Here is a 17,516-nt window from a genome sequence, read left to right as displayed (position 1 = left end):
ATATTATCTGTTTTGAAAGCAAATCTTACTAAAATTCTTAACAATTAGGAATAACAAAAAAATAATAGAAATCAGCGCACGACGACGACGTTTATGACGGTTTTATAATATATATATATTATATATATGATATTCACAACAGATGAGCAATACACAGCAATTAATTGGGAAAAAAAATTTAGAAATAGGTGGAAATTAAATTCAACAATATAATTATGACATAATTTATGTATTAATACCACGAAAAAACGTTAATTATTTTGGTCCGGAATAGGTTTTGGTTATAAAACCGTGAATGAAAATACGAGGTAACCGTTTGGTTGTTAATATTTAGATATTTACCTTGATTACCGATAACCAATAATCGCTTCCAGAATTCTAACACTAAAAGCGGTTATCAGTTTTCGGTTCTCAAATGTACAGTTTTTTACCGGTTTTAAGCCCTGCAAAAAATAAAACACGCTGAACACATACTGTACAACATTATAGCAGTGGTTATCTACTTGCCCAATTTTTTTTTTCATAATATGCTACTATTTTTAATAATTGTAATTAATGTATTATAAAACTCTACTATTTTTTGTACCATATCAAGATAAAAGGACAGTTTCGTCTCAAAAACATTGATTTCTTATATTATGTGTTAATAGAGGACGTCATAGTTTGCATTTGTTATCTTTGTACTACTTAGCTAATTTGTGTTCAGTCGATCCAATTGTATATTTTTAGTATTTAAATTAGTGTGAATTGTTAATTGATCTAATAAGTACCTACTTGTTAACTAACTTAAAGTTAATATTTTATTATTATCACTGTTTGTACGTTTGATTTTCAAAATATTATAACTTTAAATAAGTTATGAGTATGCAAAAATACTATAGGGCAAAATGTACAACGCCTAGGTAATAGGGTAACGTTTTATATCATTACCTGTGACTCCAGTCTTTTCGTAAAATACTTCAAACCACTCTTCGGGCACGAACAGATACCTAGTTTTAGGTGGATCTTCTAACCTCACCATTCTAGGAAAATTCACCAGATCACGTTCGGGACCGTTAAATGGATTCGGTTGAGGTAGCCCATTAGGTTTTGGGAACCCCGCGACAATAATTGATTTATTAGTCTCGGCGACTGCCGGTTTGGTTTCAGTGGTGCACACGGCACTAGCACACATGCAGTGGTGCTACTCGGAACAGCTCTGTAAAAACCACATTTCAAACAAAACTTTTGAATATGACAAACTGTCTCTGCTCAGAATCGTTTTTCGTAAACAATGATATTATATCATTGAATTCAAATTTATTACCTTCCATTACTTAGTGACCCACTTGTAACCTACTATACAGCAGAGTGACATCCACTTACCCGATTTTCAATTTGTTATTGTATTACTTTAACGGTGTTCGACCACTGGTCTACAGATTTAATTACAACCCGGTGAATTGGATTTCATAAAAATGCCATCTAACCCAGTGAATGAAGATACATTTTATTTGAAAAAGTGGTTATATTTCTGAAGAAGCTGTGAAATCACAGGAAAATTGTCCACAAGTCTTACAGTATAAACGTTTTTGTTTATTATATTTCAGTTACACAAATAATAAGTTTTAAGTAGGTAATAATATGACTTTGATTTGATTTTCATGATATTTTAGATTTTGATTGAATCAATGAATATATATTGATTTTACAGTGAAGTGTTTATTTTATAATATAGTCATCACTCATCACTCATTACCTATTGAGCAGTTAAAATGCTTCAATCATCAATTTCAATATATTATCTGATTTGAAAGCAAATCTGGTTATCTAGACATCTAGTACTATTTTTTTTTAAAGTGAGAGGGGTTTGAGGTCAAAAGAAAAAAACCTTACTATTTTTCTTAGCAATTGGGAAAAACAAAAAATTGTTTTATTTCATAATATGCTACTATTTTTAATAATTGTAATTAATATATTATTATAACTAAAATATTTTTTCTACAATATCAAGACAAAAGGACAGTTTCTTCCCAAAAATATTATTTTCTTATATTATGTGTTAATAGAGGACGTCACACTCATTACCCGCATTGCGTTATCTTTGTATGACTTAGCTAATTTGTGTTCAGCAGATCCAACTGTATATTTTTAGCATTTAAATTAGTGTGAATTATTAATTGATCTAATAAGTACCTGTTAACTAACTTAAAGTTAATATATTATTATTATAATGTTTGTACGTTGGATTTTCAAAATATTTTAGCTTTAAATAAGTTATGAGTATGCAAAAATACTATAGGGCAAAATGTACAACACCTAGGTAATGGGATAACGTTTTACCTGTGATTCCAGTCTTTTCGTAAAATAATTCAAACGACTCTTTGAGAACGGACAAATAGCTAGTTTTAGATGGATCTTCTGACTTCACCATTCTAGGAAAATTCACCAGATTACGTTCAGGGCCGTTATATAGTGATGCTAGTCGGAACAGTTCTGCAAAAACCACATTTCAAACAAATTACGCATTATATAAAATATCCTAGACTGACAGACTGTCTCCGCTCAGAATCGTTTTTCGTAAACAATGATATTATATTATTGAATTCAAATTTAATACCATCCACTACTGAGATCCACTTTTAAGTTTTAACCTATACTGTACAGCAGAGTGACATCCTCTTACCCGCTTTTTTAATTTGTTATTGTATTGCTTTAACGGTGTTCGATCACTGGTCTACGGGTTTAGTTACAAACCAGTGATTGAACGAATGTTCATTCATTGGATTTCATAAAAATGCCCTCTAACCAGTGAATGATCGTACATTTTATTTGAAAAAGTGGTTACATTTCCGAAGAGGCTGTAAAGTACAGTGAATCCGCCTTTGTCAGGAGTCAACAATGATTCACTGTACTTCGCAGCTTCTTCAGAAATATAACCACGCGAGGTAGCTTTTAAATAAACCACCATTAGGCGATTATATATGGGAACAAACTAGTATAGTGGCTCCAATTTCTGCACCCATATTACAGCGATGGTACACATATGCCTTTCTAAATATGATTATAATTATGATATAAATACAATTATTGATATACTCTACGCTTAGTAGGTATTTAAAGCCGTATACCCAGATTTAAATAAAACCAAGATGGGTAATCCACTTGCGGCGGATAATAATAAGTAAATATTTTTTTCTCAAGTGTAGGCAAGCGATTTCAAACAGAAATAAAAGATTATGCGGTTATGATTTTAATATTATTAATAGTGGGTAAGCCACTCTAAAATTACCCGTCGTGATCCAAAAATATTTGTGCAAAATTTGTTGCTGATTGTTCAAAAACTATGGATTTGCATTTTTGCACGTCTTAAAGATACAACCCGACTAATAATATCTTTATTTATCGACTAACTATTATAATCTATTTGTTGATCGTTTCCGTTTTGCTTCTATAAAGATATTCTCAATTGTTTTTATTTTTGTCAAAATTGGTAAAAAATATGTATTTAGTATTGACCTATAAAAACCTCAACCACACTCTTTGTATCTTATAGACATAATATTATAGCTGATACTCAATTTTTCATTTTTTTTAATAGTTTTATGAGCTTATATGACAAAATATAATACAACATGATATGATATAATATAATATAATATAATATAATATGATATCCAATCATTAAAACTTATAATATTATGTGTAACCAATAATGGCAACCATACAATAAAAACAAAAATATATTTTGTATTAAAGTTTTATTAGCAGAATCTATATAAATGTGTGACTAAGTGTGACTGTGTGAGTCACTCTATAGCGACCTGTATGGGTCGAAAAACAAAGAAAAAAATCCTTTTCAAGTCTCAAGGAATCTATTGGTATAACTTTTATTCAAAACGATCCAGTAGTTTTTGAGTTTATAGAGAACATAGAAAGAAAGAAACATTCATTATTGTTGTATATATAGACATGTTTACCTGTGCGTGATGTATTATCTACTCCTGAACCGTCATTTTCAATTGCAGCATCTGTACTTCCTCCTTTGACTTCCAAATTATCCATCACTTTAAGGATTTCATCCTTCAGTGAAGTCTTGCTTTGCATTTTTCGAGGCATATAACCGTATGGATTAAAGTAGCTATGAATATAACAAAAATATCTATTAATAATCTACAGGTAGGTAATTATAATATTACGAGTTTTTTTATAATAAAACTAGATTTAACTTAACTATAATATGGTCTCTAATATTTCAAGAATCAAATTTCAAAATTATAACAATGAATCACTTATAAAGCTATATTATGACTTAATTAAATTCGTATTATTATTAAAATTGTTAATTTATCTATTCAGCACATTGTAAATATTGAGTAAATATATTTTTAGTATTTTGTCATGGTCGGGGGATGAGGCGTTATTTATTTATCAGTACCTACGGGCTCGACCTCAGGGTAAGAACAATATTTTTACTAATTACCAGTACATATTAACCAGATGGGGCAGTCGATAACTAAAATTTAAATCGATAACATTTCTCTTTTTGTTATGTAAAACGATCTTGGCTAGGTCCGTAAAACCATATTAATAACAAACTTCTAATGGTTATAAGTTATATCATTAAAACAAAAAAGTTTCCTCATAATTTTTATTTTACATTCATTTTCTTCAGTATGTAAAAATATATAGGTATTTTGATCGCAGAAAGACAATTTAAAAAAAAAAAAGTTGCCCGGTAGAGTACCTTGTCTTAATCCCTTTAACTAATAACTAGTCATCTAGACCACGGACAGTGGTGTCATTCATGGGAGGCAAGGTGAGCAATTTCCACTGTTATTATTATATAAAACCAGCTACTTTTTGGGTCGGTTATTGATGACAAAACATAACTAGGTATAATTTTTCTAATTTTAAGGAAAAATAACTTTGTGTACATATTATAAGCACTAGAAAATTATTTTCACGATAATTATAATTAATATTTTTTTAGTCCAATTATATTATAGACGCGTAGGTCTTCTAATAAAATATAAATTCTAAAAACAAAATTACCACTCTTAAATTTATCTATGATTTCGAAAAAACCTCTACATATAATAATAGAATATATTATTTAGAATGCTTCGATTTTTTAAATGTTTCGTATTGTAATTTAATTTGTTCCATCCCTTTAGGTTTTAGAGACTAGAAAAATATATAATTACGCCTTTGATGTAGGTAGATTCCATTATTATTTAGCTCCCCTGCGTCCTTTTTATATAAAATAAGGATACTTTTACGCCAGGCGCGTATCATGTTATTTATAAGATTAGAAATGTATGGAGATAAAAAATGTAAGTGGAAATTAGCTTGAAAACCTAGGTATCTAATTTGGTGCTTATAGCTAAAAAAAATTACTTAATCCTAGCCTGCATCTAGTACGTGGTCCATAGAGATATTGTAATTATGTGATTGAAAAGAGATAGGAGTAATTTTATTTGTAATTAAAAAATTATATATAGCTACACGTACTTGTATTTCACATTTCTCAATTCAAGACACTTTTTGTGCTGTAAAGTGTTTTTTTCTAATATGCTTGGTACTTTCTTCAATGCACTAAGCACAACTTGAGATTTGCAAAATATTGAATTCCAGAACAATAGTAAGCAATTTTTATTAACAACATAAAATATACAATAACAATATAAAAATATATGATTTTATGATAACAATATATGACATGGAGTATGGAAAAAAATTAATGATTTCAATAGCAAAATATTTAAAACATAGGTTTTTAAATAATTTTAACACGTCAGGGTAATTACCTTGATAAATAACACAAGTTATCACAAATAAAAAATAATAAAAATGATACACATAGATTGAACACATGATAATTAATATAATAATTATGAGAAAAATATATAAAAATATATGATTTTATGATAACAATATATGACATGGAAGTATATGGAACAAAATTAATGATTTCAATAGCAAAATATTTAACACATAGGTATTTTAAATAATTTCAACACGTCAGGGTAATTACCTTGATAAATAACACAAGTTATCACAAATAAAAAATAATACAAATGATACACATAGATTGAACACGTGATAATTAATATAATAATTACGAGAAACGAAGATTTTCCCTCAGTCAAACCTTAACTAATAATTGCAGGTCGTCTCGAAGAGGCAGGTCAGCTCAAAGCTATTCGGTATCCTCGGAAGGTACTGCGCTGCACCAGCAACATAACATCGTACCGACTTTAAGGAGTCTTCTCCCTAAAGCCGATAGGATCGACCTACGTCTTCGAACAGCTGTTGCTGATTTTGGCCGGTCATCTTCAACATTTTCGTCAATAGTATTCACAATAATATTGTCATTGGTTTTTCGAAGACAAATCGCTGCAGGCGTGACTGCATGTTGGATTTCCAGCGTTACATTATCTGCAGCCTGTACACGGTTCGTGCACGGCTGGTGTAAGTCCGGTACAAGTTCTACGTTTCTAAAAGGCTTTTCTCCGAGTACAGTGATACGTCGAGGAAAATGCACAGGTATGACACAGTTCAACGATCTGCGCTCGGCCGTCGCGCGTAAAGCTTTTGCCAGTATTTCTGACAACCCAAGTGTTGCTAACTTCGCTTTATGATAACGTCTCTTTGCTACTTGATGCTTCTGAACTGGTCGTTTATTTGGATTTACGAGATCACTCTGCACACTGTCCGTGGACAGCTGTTGTAAATCCAGTACGATATCTACAGAAGTCGACTGCCGAAAATCTGGCGCTCTATGGTCCGTTATCGCAACGTTTCTAAAAGGCTTTTCTCCGAGTACAGTGATACGTCGAGGAAAATGCACAGGTATGACACAGTTCACGATCTGCGCTCGGCCGTCGCGCGTAAAGCTTTTGCCAGTATTTCTGACAACCCAAGTGTTGCTAACTTCGCTTTATGATAACGTCTCTTTGCTACTTGATGCTTCTGAACTGGTCGTTTATTTGGATTTACGAGATCACTCTGCACACTGTCCGTGGACAGCTGTTGTAAATCCAGTACGATATCTACAGAAGTCGACTGCCGAAAATCTGGCGCTCTATGGTCCGTTATCGCAACGTTTCTTAAAGGCTTTTCTCCGAGTACAGTGATACGTCGAGGAAAATGCACAGGTATGACACAGTTCAACGATCTGCGCTCGGCCGTCGCGCGTAAAGCTTTTGCCAGTATTTCTGACAACCCAAGTGTTGCTAACTTCGCTTTATGATAACGTCTCTTTGCTACTTGATGCTTCTGAACTGGTCGTTTATTTGGATTTACGAGATCACTCTGCACACTGTCCGTGGACAGCTGTTGTAAATCCAGTACGATATCTACAGAAGTCGACTGCCGAAAATCTGGCGCTCTATGGTCCGTTATCGCAACGTTTCTTAAAGGCTTTTCTCCGAGTACAGTGATACGTCGAGGAAAATGCACAGGTATGACACAGTTCAACGATCTGCGCTCGGCCGTCGCGCGTAAAGCTTTTGCCAGTATTTCTGACAACCCAAGTGTTGCTAACTTCGCTTTATGATAACGTCTCTTTGCTACTTGATGCTTCTGAACTGGTCGTTTATTTGGATTTACGAGATCACTCTGCACACTGTCCGTGGACAGCTGTTGTAAATCCAGTACGATATCTACAGAAGTCGACTGCCGAAAATCTGGCGCTCTATGGTCCGTTATCGCAACGTTTCTAAAAGGCTTTTCTCCGAGTACAGTGATACGTCGAGGAAAATGCACAGGTATGACACAGTTCAACGATCTGCGCTCGGCCGTCGCGCGTAAAGCTTTTGCCAGTATTTCTGACAACCCAAGTGTTGCTAACTTCGCTTTATGATAACGTCTCTTTGCTACTTGATGCTTCTGAACTGGTCGTTTATTTGGATTTACGAGATCACTCTGCACACTGTCCGTGGACAGCTGTTGTAAATCCAGTACGATATCTACAGAAGTCGACTGCCGAAAATCTGGCGCTCTATGGTCCGTTATCGCAACGTTTTCTAAAGGCTTTTCTCCGAGTACAGTGATACGTCGAGGAAAATGCACAAGGTATGACACAGTTCAACGATCTGCGCTCGGCCGTCGCGCGTAAAGCTTTGCCAGTATTTCTGACAACCCAAGTGTTGCTAACTTCGCTTTATGATAACGTCTCTTTGCTACTTGATGCTTCTGAACTGGTCGTTTATTTGGATTTACGAGATCACTCTGCACACTGTCCGTGGACAGCTGTTGTAAATCCAGTACGATATCTACAGAAGTCGACTGCCGAAAATCTGGCGCTCTATGGTCCGTTATCGCAACGTTTCTTAAAGGCTTTTCTCCGAGTACAGTGATACGTCGAGGAAAATGCACAGGTATGACACAGTTCAACGATCTGCGCTCGGCCGTCGCGCGTAAAGCTTTTGCCAGTATTTCTGACAACCCAAGTGTTGCTAACTTCGCTTTATGATAACGTCTCTTTGCTACTTGATGCTTCTGAACTGGTCGTTTATTTGGATTTACGAGATCACTCTGCACACTGTCCGTGGACAGCTGTTGTAAATCCAGTACGATATCTACAGAAGTCGACTGCCGAAAATCTGGCGCTCTATGGTCCGTTATCGCAACGTTTCTTAAAGGCTTTTCTCCGAGTACAGTGATACGTCGAGGAAAATGCACAGGTATGACACAGTTCAACGATCTGCGCTCGGCCGTCGCGCGTAAAGCTTTTGCCAGTATTTCTGACAACCCAAGTGTTGCTAACTTCGCTTTATGATAACGTCTCTTTGCTACTTGATGCTTCTGAACTGGTCGTTTATTTGGATTTACGAGATCACTCTGCACACTGTCCGTGGACAGCTGTTGTAAATCCAGTACGATATCTACAGAAGTCGACTGCCGAAAATCTGGCGCTCTATGGTCCGTTATCGCAACGTTTCTTAAAGGCCTTTCTCCGAGTACAGTGATACGTCGAGGAAAATGCACAGGTATGACACAGTTCAACGATCTGCGCTCGGCCGTCGCGCGTAAAGCTTTTGCCAGTATTTCTGACAACCCAAGTGTTGCTAACTTCGCTTTATGATAACGTCTCTTTGCTACTTGATGCTTCTGAACTGGTCGTTTATTTGGATTTACGAGATCACTCTGCACACTGTCCGTGGACAGCTGTTGTAAATCCAGTACGATATCTACAGAAGTCGACTGCCGAAAATCTGGCGCTCTATGGTCCGTTATCGCAACGTTTCTTAAAGGCTTTTCTCCGAGTACAGTGATACGTCGAGGAAAATGCACAGGTATGACACAGTTCAACGATCTGCGCTCGGCCGTCGCGCGTAAAGCTTTTGCCAGTATTTCTGACAACCCAAGTGTTGCTAACTTCGCTTTATGATAACGTCTCTTTGCTACTTGATGCTTCTGAACTGGTCGTTTATTTGGATTTACGAGATCACTCTGCACACTGTCCGTGGACAGCTGTTGTAAATCCAGTACGATATCTACAGAAGTCGACTGCCGAAAATCTGGCGCTCTATGGTCCGTTATCGCAACGTTTCTTAAAGGCCTTTCTCCGAGTACAGTGATAAGTCGAGGAAAATGCACAGGTATGACACAGTTCAACGATCTGCGCTCGGCCGTCGCGCGTAAAGCTTTTGCCAGTATTTCTGACAACCCAAGTGTTGCTAACTTCGCTTTATGATAACGTCTCTTTGCTACTTGATGCTTCTGAACTGGTCGTTTATTTGGATTTACGAGATCACTCTGCACACTGTCCGTGGACAGCTGTTGTAAATCCAGTACGATATCTACAGAAGTCGACTGCCGAAAATCTGGCGCTCTATGGTCCGTTATCGCAACGTTTCTTAAAGGCTTTTCTCCGAGTACAGTGATACGTCGAGGAAAATGCACAGGTATGACACAGTTCAACGATCTGCGCTCGGCCGTCGCGCGTAAAGCTTTTGCCAGTATTTCTGACAACCCAAGTGTTGCTAACTTCGCTTTATGATAACGTCTCTTTGCTACTTGATGCTTCTGAACTGGTCGTTTATTTGGATTTACGAGATCACTCTGCACACTGTCCGTGGACAGCTGTTGTAAATCCAGTACGATATCTACAGAAGTCGACTGCCGAAAATCTGGCGCTCTATGGTCCGTTATCGCAACGTTTCTAAAAGGCTTTTCTCCGAGTACAGTGATACGTCGAGGAAAATGCACAGGTATGACACAGTTCAACGATCTGCGCTCGGCCGTCGCGCGTAAAGCTTTTGCCAGTATTTCTGACAACCCAAGTGTTGCTAACTTCGCTTTATGATAACGTCTCTTTGCTACTTGATGCTTCTGAACTGGTCGTTTATTTGGATTTACGAGATCACTCTGCACACTGTCCGTGGACAGCTGTTGTAAATCCAGTACGATATCTACAGAAGTCGACTGCCGAAAATCTGGCGCTCTATGGTCCGTTATCGCAACGTTTCTTAAAGGCCTTTCTCCGAGTACAGTGATAAGTCGAGGAAAATGCACAGGTATGACACAGTTCAACGATCTGCGCTCGGCCGTCGCGCGTAAAGCTTTTGCCAGTATTTCTGACAACCCAAGTGTTGCTAACTTCGCTTTATGATAACGTCTCTTTGCTACTTGATGCTTCTGAACTGGTCGTTTATTTGGATTTACGAGATCACTCTGCACACTGTCCGTGGACAGCTGTTGTAAATCCAGTACGATATCTACAGAAGTCGACTGCCGAAAATCTGGCGCTCTATGGTCCGTTATCGCAACGTTTCTTAAAGGCTTTTCTCCGAGTACAGTGATACGTCGAGGAAAATGCACAGGTATGACACAGTTCAACGATCTGCGCTCGGCCGTCGCGCGTAAAGCTTTTGCCAGTATTTCTGACAACCCAAGTGTTGCTAACTTCGCTTTATGATAACGTCTCTTTGCTACTTGATGCTTCTGAACTGGTCGTTTATTTGGATTTACGAGATCACTCTGCACACTGTCCGTGGACAGCTGTTGTAAATCCAGTACGATATCTACAGAAGTCGACTGCCGAAAATCTGGCGCTCTATGGTCCGTTATCGCAACGTTTCTAAAAGGCTTTTCTCCGAGTACAGTGATACGTCGAGGAAAATGCACAGGTATGACACAGTTCAACGATCTGCGCTCGGCCGTCGCGCGTATAGCTTTTGCCAGTATTTCTGACAACCCAAGTGTTGCTAACTTCGCTTTATGATAACGTCTCTTTGCTACTTGATGCTTCTGAACTGGTCGTTTATTTGGATTTACGAGATCACTCTGCACACTGTCCGTGGACAGCTGTTGTAAATCCAGTACGATATCTACAGAAGTCGACTGCCGAAAATCTGGCGCTCTATGGTCCGTTATCGCAACGTTTCTAAAAGGCTTTTCTCCGAGTACAGTGATACGTCGAGGAAAATGCACAGGTATGACACAGTTCAACGATCTGCGCTCGGCCGTCGCGCGTAAAGCTTTTGCCAGTATTTCTGACAACCCAAGTGTTGCTAACTTCGCTTTATGATAACGTCTCTTTGCTACTTGATGCTTCTGAACTGGTCGTTTATTTGGATTTACGAGATCACTCTGCACACTGTCCGTGGACAGCTGTTGTAAATCCAGTACGATATCTACAGAAGTCGACTGCCGAAAATCTGGCGCTCTATGGTCCGTTATCGCAACGTTTCTTAAAGGCCTTTCTCCGAGTACAGTGATACGTCGAGGAAAATGCACAGGTATGACACAGTTCAACGATCTGCGCTCGGCCGTCGCGCGTAAAGCTTTTGCCAGTATTTCTGACAACCCAAGTGTTGCTAACTTCGCTTTATGATAACGTCTCTTTGCTACTTGATGCTTCTGAACTGGTCGTTTATTTGGATTTACGAGATCACTCTGCACACTGTCCGTGGACAGCTGTTGTAAATCCAGTACGATATCTACAGAAGTCGACTGCCGAAAATCTGGCGCTCTATGGTCCGTTATCGCAACGTTTCTTAAAGGCTTTTCTCCGAGTACAGTGATACGTCGAGGAAAATGCACAGGTATGACACAGTTCAACGATCTGCGCTCGGCCGTCGCGCGTAAAGCTTTTGCCAGTATTTCTGACAACCCAAGTGTTGCTAACTTCGCTTTATGATAACGTCTCTTTGCTACTTGAAGCTTCTGAACTGGTCGTTTATTTGGATTTACGAGATCACTCTGCACACATTCCGTGGACAGCTGTTGTATTGCTTCCACGTCTCCGAAACTTATCTTCCAGACGTCAGTATCATTAGATTCCGACACGCTCATTTGTCTAGGCGTCTGCACGTTCGAAGTTCTGCGCATAGCCGCAGACTGTACAGCATTAGCCACTATTTCTAGAAATTCAAACTGATCCGTCGTTAACTTAAAGATATTTTGTGATTCTTCATCAACCTCAACAATGTCTCTCCAAGTTTCCAGTGGGTTATTCGAATGAGGAACCACATATGAATACATATCATTTTCTCCTTCGTCAGCAGCCTTGCCGTACGAACCCGAAGTCGCAGCTGCGTTATTTTCTTGATGATCCATTATTATGTTGAAAATAGTCAACTATACACAATAACACGAGAAAGTCAAATGACGATTTTTTGGAAGTGAAACTGTTTAGACAATATTAAATAACATATTATGGAATTGCTTGGCAACAAAATATAATAATAAACGGCTCTATGTAGTTAATGTTTTTATAGTGTCTATGGGTTCTGCAGCTAATGATTACAATTATGAATTGTGCCGGATCTTGAACTCTGGGGGCCCTGGTGCAAATTAAAATTATGGAGCCCCCTTGAAAAACAATTTGCAGTAAAATTTTATTCCTTTATATTCTACTACAAATTAAATTGCATTATAAATATATTTTATCGTAATATAGATATAGGTAATATAATATTTAAAAGTAATTGTTCGCGCCAATATGGCAATTCAAATTAATTGTATTTGTTTTATATTATGTTCCTGTGTTCCGTGGTGGTTCTTATCACGCGTCACTGCCGCGCGGTCGACAGTGGCGTCAGCTGTTGTGTGCTGACCGCCCAGTGCGTGTGTAAGACCACCACGTTATCAATGTTTTGTTGTTTTCAAGTGATTGCAAAAAGCCGTTCTACTAAAATCTCATTTTCAAAGTTGTGTGTCACCTAAAGTTCTGATTTTTTATACTTTTGTTTTGTTGTACAGGTGACACTGTTATCCCGTGTTGCAATGTGTTAGTGTGTTACCGTTAAAATCGGCCATTCCTTTAATTTTATCGTTCTCTTCTTTTGCGGCTGTTGCCCAGGACGGTTGTCTCCAATCGTCTTTTCATGTTTTCAACTACGTTTGCCTGCTGCTAAAACCACATTGTTATTGTATTGTGTTGTGATTTGACTCTGGTGAGTATCGTTCGCGCAACCTTTGTTGCCCTTCATTTAATTGTTTTCCTATTTCTAGGGTGTCATTCTCATCAGCGTCACTGTGAATAGTGTGGTTTTGTGTTTTGTTCTGTACGCAGCGGCAATCATTGTATTCTGTGAGTTCTTCGTTGTGGTACAGCTAAGTGGTCGCACGTGTGCGGGTTGTAATTATATTGTTCCTATCTACGCCCCCGGCATGGCTCGCGTGGGATGAAATCCACCACTTAGCTTACCATAGGTGAGTTGTGTTTTGTGTATTAAGGCCGACGGGTCTATATACTTTTTTAAGGTAAAATAATTAACTATTGTAAAATACTATTGTAAAATAAATAACAATGCCAACACAATTGTATTTTAATTAATAATACTCTAATAATTAATGAACAGAATTGATAGCGCCACATTGTGTTGCCTATCCTCTAAGCCGTGAAGGCAAATTTTAACAAGACCTTAAAAAGCTAAACGCGAGCTATCATTTGGTGACCTCGACGTGATAGAGTATTATTAAAACAACAAAAAAGAGATTGATTTGTGTTGGTTGCTGTTATTTATTGATCCGTATATTATTGTAGTATTGTAAATTCATTCAACATTCAGCCATCAAGTTCTTCAATCAAAATGGGAGTCAACGACGGAACAATCCCAACTGAGTTAGTGAAGTTGATCAAAAAGAGAGATTCTGCAAAGAAGTCCATGGATTCAATTAAAGCATTTGTCGACAAGTATGATCCTGCTACAAAATCACTGAATCAACTTCAAACTAGATTAGACAACCTAATGCAATACATGTCTAAATATGAGTCGATTCAAGATGATATTGAGGACCATGAAGCAGTTACCACTGAAATGCTAGATGACAGAGTCAGTGTTGATGATTTCTTCTGTTCACTTAAGGCTGACGTTTTAGACTTAGTCGAGCGCCATGCCAAGGCACCATCCAATAGTTCAAGTGCAACATCACAACCGATTATTCGTGACTCAATGAAACTGCCGTCCATTCCACCTCCTAGATTTGATGGCGATTTGCAAAACTGGACATCATTCCTTGACGATTTCAATGCCAGGTTCCACCTCAATCAAGGATTGTCTGATGTACAGCGTTTGCAGTTCTTAAAATCCTGTTTGTCTGGTCCTGCAGCAGAGGTGGTGCGTACCATTCCAACAACCGACGCTAACTATCGTATAGCTTATAATGTTCTTGTAGAGAGATATGAAAACAAATCTCTTATTATTCAGTCTCATATACGGTCATTGTTTCAAACACCTCAAGTGCACAAACCTGCTGCCAGTGAATTAAGACAACTGCATCACCATGTTGTATCTCAAGTGAACGCACTGAAGGCACTTGGACAACCAGTTGAAGAATGGGATGCATGGCTAGTGACATTATTGTGCTGTAGGTTAGATCCAACCACTGTAGGAGAATGGCAACTATTACAATCATCTAAGGATCTACCTAAGTTTACTGATTTGGAAAAATTCTTAGCCAACCGTGTGTCTGCTTATGAGGTTGGCGAAATAAGCAACCAGTCAACTCAAGTCAAACAGTCGTCTACTGGCATTCGTACAATGCAAAAAAGAGTACTATTAACCAATCAAACCGACAAAGTTCCATTTAAGGAAAAACAATGTTTAGTATGTCCAGAGCAACATCGGTTAGCAGTGTGTGAGAGTTTCACTAAAATGTCCTTGCCCGAACGCCAAGATGTAGTGTTTAAAAACATGTTGTGTTATAATTGCCTGTATCCAGGTCATCAAGTTCGTCAGTGTCGTGGTGGTAACTGCAATAAATGTGGAAAACGACACAACACTAAGTTGCATAGCGATGCCCCATTCAACCCTCCTGCCTCAGCGAATGAACAGTCACCATCTACACAAAACCAATCTGTTGTAACGTACGTTGAACATGGTTACAACAATTCTACTGCAATGAAGCAAATAATATTAGCTACTGCACTGATCAATTTAACAAATGCAGCTGGCCACCAAGTTCAATGTCGTGCCATCTTAGACTCTGGGTCTCAAGTCTGTCTGATAACAAAGGAGTGTGCATCAAGATTAAACATTAGTGTTGTTAAAAGCTCACTATCGATAGCAGGTATCGGGTCGGTAACTGCCAAAACAGGCACAATGATAAGTACTACAATGTGTTCAAGACTTAATGACTTTGAAGCATTCATTAACTTCCATGTAATTGATTCGATTACTAACAACTTGCCCACTCACCGTATTGACATGGAACCACTACATATTCCACACACTATTAGTAGCTGTTTAGCCGACCCTCGTTTCAATGAACCAGCTTCAATTGATATTCTACTTGGTGCAGAGATATTCTATGAATTGCTAATTGGTGAAAGTATGAAGATTAGTCCACTTGTAACACTTCACAACACCAATCTTGGTTGGGTTTTTACTGGATCAACTCAAATCAATAATGTGCAACCACTATCAAAAATCTTTCTTCTACGTCAGAGCAATCAGTCAGCTATAGCTCTCATTGCCCAGTCATGCTCGAACAACTTATCATCTGAGGCAAGGGCTGAAGATCATTTTAAAAATAACGTGTCTCGTGACGATCGTGGTCGCTTTGTAGTAAGATTACCATTTATTCGAGATCCATCAGTTTTAGGTGACTCAAGATTCATGGCACAGCAACGTTTCTACAATCTAGAACGTAAATTGTTAAAAAACCCTTCACTTGCTTCAGATTACAAGGATTTCATGAATGAGTATCTTGAATTGGGCCACATGGAGGAGGCTCAAGATACTGATTGCCCCACATATTGTCTTCCGCATCATTCAGTGTTCAAATCCAACAGTTTAACGACAAAAATGCGTGTAGTCTTTGATGGTTCTGCTACATCTAAATCCGGGCACAGTCTCAACGACATTCTACTATGTGGACCAACTGTGCAGCCTGATTTAATTTCCATAATTCTGAGATTTCGAATCCACAAAATTGCTCTTACTGCAGACATAGCCAAAATGTACAGGCAGATACGGATCTCTCCCGAAGATTGTGATTGCAGAGAATATGCTATAGAGAAAGTCCTGCTGAACCATTGAAAGACTATAGGCTTCTAACTGTCACTTACGGTACCAGAGCTGCATCATTTCTTGCCACTCGTTGTTTACTTGAGCTAAGTTACAATGTTAAAAATCATGCAGTCCAGCGCGTTATTCAAGAAGATTTTTATGTTGACGACTTACTAAGTGGCGGTCAAGACGAAACTGAGTGTTATGAACTTTTTCAAAATGTATCTAATGAACTTGACAAGGCTGGCCTACCCCTTCGTAAGTGGTGCTCAAACTCAAAGTCAATTATGTCGAAAATGTCAGTTCCGGAACGAGATCCTACTTATCTGTTGTCTATCAATGAAGAAGATACTGTTAGCACACTAGGTCTCACTTGGCAACCAAGTAATGTCTGTTTCAAATTCATTTTTAAGGATTTGTCAAGACCTTTTCACATGACTAAAAGAACACTATTATCCAATATAAACAGTGTTTATGATCCAGTAGGATTCCTAACACCTGCCCTGATTCGAGGAAAAATGTTTATGCAACAGTTATGGTCCTCAAAGTTGAACTGGGATACACCACTGTCCACTGAACTCCAAACCAAGTGGACCAATTTCTATCAAGGTCTCAAGTTCTTGGAGCAGTTATCAATACCACGTCGCGTTCCATTTGATAGTACCACATCAGTCCAACTGCATGGTTTCTGCGATGCATCACAAAATGCTTTTGGTGCTTGTATTTACTTTCGATCAACTACCACATCGCAATGTCAACTATACTGTTCTAAGCCCAGAGTAGCTCCACTGAAGCCCAGCACAATTCCATGACTGGAACTTTGCGGAGCCCTTCTTTTAGCAGAACTGGTCAGCATGGTTATGAGAGAACTAAAACGTATCAAGATTCATTGTAACCCCAGTAATGTAATCTTATGGTCTGATTCATCCATTGTCATATCCTGATCAATAGTGACAAACCACTCAAATCCTATGTCTCCAACAGGATAGCACAAATATTGGATCTAACCCAACCCTCACAATGGCGTCATGTACCAACGACCACCAATCCTGCAGATGTAATTTCCCG

General features: G+C 38.0%; 3 protein-coding genes across 3 annotated transcripts in view; 2 read left to right on the top strand and 1 right to left on the bottom strand.

Annotated features, from left to right (window-relative positions):
• The window catches only part of LOC100163964 (cytochrome b5-related protein-like), a 35,421-nt gene that overhangs the window by 13,156 nt on the left and 4,749 nt on the right, over nt 1-17,516 (top strand). The gene's annotated exons all lie outside the window — the stretch shown is intronic.
• Nucleotides 2,174-4,113, bottom strand: LOC115034422. The gene is made up of 2 exons (XM_029491358.1): nt 3,960-4,113; nt 2,174-2,475 (listed from the first exon to the last, which is right to left on the bottom strand). The coding sequence occupies exons 1-2, from the start codon at nt 4,096-4,098 to the stop codon at nt 2,276-2,278; spliced, it is 339 nt and encodes a 112-aa protein (XP_029347218.1). The 5' UTR covers nt 4,099-4,113; the 3' UTR covers nt 2,174-2,275.
• Nucleotides 14,028-16,478, top strand: LOC103309403. The gene has a single exon (XM_008184741.1). The coding sequence runs from the start codon at nt 14,028-14,030 to the stop codon at nt 16,476-16,478; it is 2,451 nt and encodes an 816-aa protein (XP_008182963.1).

The sequence above is a fragment of the Acyrthosiphon pisum genome, chromosome A3 (genome assembly GCF_005508785.2).
Source record: "Acyrthosiphon pisum isolate AL4f chromosome A3, pea_aphid_22Mar2018_4r6ur, whole genome shotgun sequence".
NCBI lineage: Eukaryota > Metazoa > Arthropoda > Insecta > Hemiptera > Aphididae > Acyrthosiphon > Acyrthosiphon pisum.
This window is presented reverse-complemented; position numbering and strand designations above follow the sequence as displayed.